Source organism: Sinocyclocheilus grahami, unplaced genomic scaffold (genome assembly GCF_001515645.1).
Source record: "Sinocyclocheilus grahami isolate Dianchi unplaced genomic scaffold, SAMN03320097.WGS_v1.1 scaffold782.1, whole genome shotgun sequence".
Taxonomy (NCBI): Eukaryota; Metazoa; Chordata; class Actinopteri; order Cypriniformes; family Cyprinidae; genus Sinocyclocheilus; species Sinocyclocheilus grahami.
In genome coordinates this window covers 261,406-267,010 of record NW_015505961.1, presented here as the reverse complement: position 1 = coordinate 267,010, position 5,605 = coordinate 261,406, and the positions used below count along the sequence as shown (strand labels likewise).

Sequence of the window (5,605 nt, the reverse complement as noted above, 5' to 3'; positions counted from 1 at the left end):
GTGTGTGTGTGTGTGAGTGTGTGTGTGTGTGTGTGTGTATTAAAAACATACTTAGTGAGACGTCAGAGAACAGGAGCCTGTTCATTGGCTGCCCAAAGACGTCGCTCCTCCCCCGGAATTGCGTCGCAAGGTCACCAGCCAAACTGGTCACTCGCAGCGCTTCCAAGATGGCGGCCTCCTTGTGTCAGTGTTACCAGGTGAGTTTCTCATTTTAACCGTTTATTAAGCGCTCATTAACAACGCGTTTGATATCGGTATGATAAACACAATATCCGCGATTAAAGCAGCACGAGCGCGCTCTTGGTTCAACAGAACCGCGCGTTTTTAATGCAGAAATGTGAATAGATTGATCAGTCATGCTTATGAAACATGATTCTGGCCTTGATGTAACATTAAATATTGTAATAACATCATAAACGAAGCTTTTAAATCACATTACGTATGTACAAATCACAAAAAGACAGGAATAGATTGTGTTTAGACCTCTTAACCATAAAGTACCATGGTTTTACCATGGTTTTTGGACGTGTACCATGGAAATACCATGGTATCTCTTGGAGAAGCATCTGAGTTTTATGATATATAAGTAATTTATGTATAAAATGTTGTTTTGACAGTGACACCAGTACTTGAGCATGTTTATCTGTGGCAAAACTGTCATTAAATGGTGTTTTTCCATTCATATTTATAGAAATACTGTATTATTATGCATGTTTTTCTCCTCAGCTGTGTGTCAGGAGAAGTTCTGCACTTTTAGTCGCTCGTCAGTATGCGTCATTATACGACAGAGCTCATGTGTACAGGATATGTGGCCCGGCGGCTGCTACAGCGCAGGTGAGTGTCGCACATCATTCATTTTTTGGGGGAAATTGTGATTTTACAGCATTTTTTTTTACATGCATGTCATCTGCAGGCAAGGTTTATGTCCTCCGGTGGCGGTCGGAAAGGCTTCCTTGGAGAGTTTCTGGACAATCTCAAGCAGGAACTGACCAAGAGCAAGGAAATGAATGAGAACATCAAGAAGTTTCGCGAGGAGGCCAAAAAACTAGAGGAATCGGAAGCCCTCAAGCAAGCCAGGAGGAAATATGTACGATTTCATGTCTAATGTGATTCTGAAATGGCCAAACATGCCATTTCTCTAGTATGAAATTGTGTTTTTGTGGGTGTCTTCCAGAAAACCATCGAGTCCGAAACAGTTAAAACTTCTGAAGTGTTAAAGAAAACACTCGGGACGATATCAGAGACGGTGAAGGAGGTGAGTGTAGTTAACGCTGATTTTTGGCCGTTCTTGACGTGCAATTTTTCTCATTTCAGAGCACATTTATATTTATGTATTCATTAGCTAAATGTGCAGCGATTTGCGTAAGTGCTGAACGTTATGTGTTTGTGCTGCAGTATTGCCATGTTCTGCGAAGGATTAGGCTACGTTGCTAAATAATCTGTTGGATTTTGTTCTGATTTTATGTGGAAAACACATTTATTATGTAAGGCAAAACCATTGTTTATTTTCATGCATTGGTCAATTCAGTGTCAATTCACTGAGATACTATCATAGATTTTATTAATATTTTAAAGTTTAGTTTTTATGTTTAGAAGTTCTGTTTATTTCAATTTTAGCTAAATGTTTAATAATTTTGTGTGTTGTTTTTGTAATTTCAGTATTTTTTAATATATGTCTACATAGTTTTTCTTTTTTTTAGTTTCAGTACATAAATTTGGCTTGGTAACTAGCTGAAATTTTTGTTTTATTTCAACTAACAAAACTGATTTTTAATGGACTTAATTTTACTGCAAATTGTATATTAATAAAATTTAATATAAGTTTAATTTTTTGAGGTCTGTGGCCCGTTCTTCGTAGTTGCTTATTACATCCGAGATAAAATGTCACATCCAAGATGATATCATCGTGCTAATCAGGATCTGGCTAATTCGGTTCTTCGAACGCAGCTGTTGTTGATGATTAGTCTGGCTGGATTGAGTTATCTGAGATAATTGCGCGTTCATGGGTTGGTTTAAAAGGGGCTATGTATCGATACTCTAAACCACGATCAGCAATGCAGCGATTGGCTGGCGGCAAGACAGCAACATAATTACATCATATAATTAATAAAGACACCTGACGAAAAACTTGACAAATTTCTGGACTTTTATAAGGAAACAGCCAAGCGAACAAAACTACATAAATGTTATAATAGATAAATGAAATGTGCACTGTTTTTATTTTAAAATAATTTCAATTCACGAATAATATTCTAATAAATTCTAATATTTGTACAGGCTTTAAGTTTTTATTTCAATGTAGTTATTAGCAATTAATTACATTTTATATTTGAACAGATTTGTTACGTGACAGCTTTAATTAAAGTTTCTTAAGGGTCAAGATCATGTTATCTGCATCTCCTGCGCTCCACCAAGCCACTCCCATATCTGTCAGCACTCAAATTAATGCACGACTCTACATTATATGTGTAGCATGTGTGTAAGACTCAAATACAATTATAAAGTAATAATTTTATGACGAATAAATATTTCAGTGAGTAAAACTGACTGTCTATAGTATTAAAGACTACACAACATTATTTGATTTGTCTTTAAATTAATTTTTTAATGATTATTATTTTAAAATTATTGTCCCTGGATCAGTAGGATACTCTTATAATGTAATAAAGTAGCGGTGGTAGCGGACAGATTTTAAGTATCAATTCTGCTTAAAAAGATGTGATCTAATCCTGTTTACATGAAATAAGCTGCTCCTTAGCAGGTTTAAGCTTACGGACCTGTTGCTATGACAGCAACTCCGGGATGAGCTTCGAAGAACCAACCAATCCAAGATCATGCCAAAACGTCAACAATCAAATCCAGCTAACTGAGTTAGCGACGTACGAAGAACAGGCCCCTGGTCTGTTTTGCTTCCATAACATCTTTTCTTTCAGACTCATGGAAGGAAAACATACAAATTGTTTATTTTGCTGGACTTTGTCTATTTGCGTCTGTTGATTTCAATTGCAATGCCAATCTTAAAATGCAATTTCCTCAAAATGAGTTTTTTCCTCCTTTTCAGTAGCACTTACAAGCACCACATTTTACAGCATTATTCCTATCTATATTCTGAAGGTTTTTACTGTGGGGTTTGTTCATATATCATTTGCATGGTTTATTGCTGCACTATTTGCCTCTGTAGATTTCAATTACAATATATTATCTTGAAAGGTGATTTCTTCAAAATGATTTTTCTCAACTTCAGCAGCACTTACATGCACCAAGTTTTACAGTTTTATTCCTATCTATATTCTGAAGGTTTTTACTGTGGGGTTTGTTCATATATCATTTGCATGGTTTATTGCTGCACTATTTGCCTCTGTAGATTTCAATTACAATATATTATCTTGAAAGGTGATTTCTTCAAAATGATTTTTCTCAACTTCAGCAGCACTTACATGCACCAAGTTTTACAGTTTTATTCCTATCTATATTCTGAAGGTTTTTACTGTGGGGTTTGTTCATATATCATTTGCATGGTTTATTGCTGCACTATTTGTAGATTCAATTACAATATATTATCTTGAAAGGTGATTTCTTCAAAATGAGTTTTTTCTCAACTTCAGCAACACTTGCATGCACCAAGTTTTACAGTTTTATTCCCATTTGTATTCTGAACATTTTTACTGTTTTTTTTTATATATATATATAAATATCATTCACCTGTTTTTTTTTTACAACATTTTATTCCTAAAAACATGACTTTTTTTCTGTCTATTCACAGTATTTTTCAGATTTTTGGAGTGATAAAAGATATATCCAAAATCCCTTCTGTAAAAACCTTTGACTCTAATATGTCAACAAAGTGAAACACAAATTTTGAACCTGGCTTTACAGATTTCTGCTCTGGAAATGTTTGCAAATTAGTGTCACATTTAATTAGATAATGCCTCATGTGTATATCTAAACTAAATATTTGAGAAAACTTGTAATACCAAAAAATATTGCAATTGTTAATCTAATCAATCATCTGGGAAGTACTGTGATATTTTTTTGGTTAATTTTTTACCCTATTCAGTTGGGGTGTCTTGTCTTAAACTGAAGTGATTTGCATAACTGCTCAGTGTTGTTGTCATTAAATGCATGTTGTGTTATTTTAACATTCTGCAAAGCGTTATATTTGTAATACATTTATAAAATATTTTAGGAGCTGATTCATGCTGATTGTGTGCATTTCTCCTCAGGGTTTGGAAGAGGTCGGACGCTCAGACATCGGAAAGAAAATCAAAGAAGGCATGGAGGAAGCGGCCAAATCCGCCAAACAATCGGCGGAGACGGTGTCTAAAGGTGGAGAAAAACTTGGAAAGACCGGAGCCTTTCGGGCGATATCACAGGTACATATCATGATATTGAGTTTTCACATCCTAGAAATGCTGATGATGTTATTGGCTATGAATTTCTTGCGTGTATGTTGTGAAAGTGGCATATGAATGAACTGAATAGCTCAATAGTTTCAACTCTTGTTGTCCTCAGGGTGTGGAGAGCGTCAAGAAAGAGATCGGTGACCTCGGACAGATCGGCCCGTACCGGCCGCCCACCAGACTGAGGAAGAGGAGCGATTTCTCATCGAAGGCAGGAGGCGCAGAAGCCAAAGTCTTTGAGGCCAACGAGTAGGTCACATCTCAAGGGCTAATATTATGAAGAATGTATATTGTTGCGTATTGCAAAGAAAAATTACTTTTATTTCTTTGCATGTTGGGCTGCATAATATTCATTGTCCAGTATACTAGATAAAATATAAAAAAATATTTAGTAGTTACTATTAATATTTAGTTATGCTATTGTAAATGATATCACTACACGACAAATTATTTTGACGTCTAAAATATAGAAAATATGATATACTTGATGCACTAAAATAATTAAATATACTAAAAACATACATTAAAAAATCCCCCTTTTAGACTCGCACTGCTTGTTTTCTTTAAAAACAACCCCCCCCCCCCAAAAAAAAACCTAACACTAGATTCTCTTATCTTTTTGTATTATATCTATTTGTTTTATTTTTATTTATTATACAATTAACAAAAGCAAAAAAGGCCTCTAACACTAGCTTGCTCTATTGTTTTTCTATTCTATCTGTTTTCTTTTTATTTATTATATAATAAAAAAAAACTTGCTACATGTACTGCATTAAGCTGACTGAGACTTGTTATAGCACTTGCATATTATTGCTCTTTTATTGATTTTGATTGCTTCCATTGTCCTCATTTGTAAGTCGCTTTGGATAAAAGCGTCTACTAAATGTAATGTAAATGTAAAACATATGCTTACCATTGATATACTAAAATAATGAAAACTAAAACTGAAATAAAACAAATAAAAACTATAAAGACATATTAAGAAAAAAACCTCAAAAATACATTATTTATAATAATAATAATGTAAAATATATATTTTTTAAATCATGATTAAAATGAAAACAAACAAATTCAAAATAATAAAATAAAGAAAATAATAGTATCTCAGTGATACTAAAACATTGATAGTAGGGATGTGCAATTAATCGCATATATATATATATATATATATATATATATATATATATATATATATATATATATAT

The 5,605-nt window shown here is 33.6% G+C and overlaps 1 protein-coding gene across 1 annotated transcript in view; it reads left to right on the top strand.

Moving 5' to 3' along the window:
* The first annotated feature begins 116 nt into the window (after nt 1-116).
* The window catches only part of LOC107561596 (mitochondrial import inner membrane translocase subunit TIM44-like), an 11,848-nt gene continuing 6,359 nt past the window's right edge, over nt 117-5,605 (top strand). The window contains exons 1-6 of the mRNA XM_016246068.1: nt 117-197; nt 727-834; nt 914-1,087; nt 1,175-1,255; nt 4,224-4,373; nt 4,513-4,649. Of these exons, the coding sequence (XP_016101554.1) occupies nt 168-197; nt 727-834; nt 914-1,087; nt 1,175-1,255; nt 4,224-4,373; nt 4,513-4,649 (680 nt within the window). The 5' untranslated portion in view covers nt 117-167. The remainder of the gene's footprint in view (nt 198-726; nt 835-913; nt 1,088-1,174; nt 1,256-4,223; nt 4,374-4,512; nt 4,650-5,605) is intronic.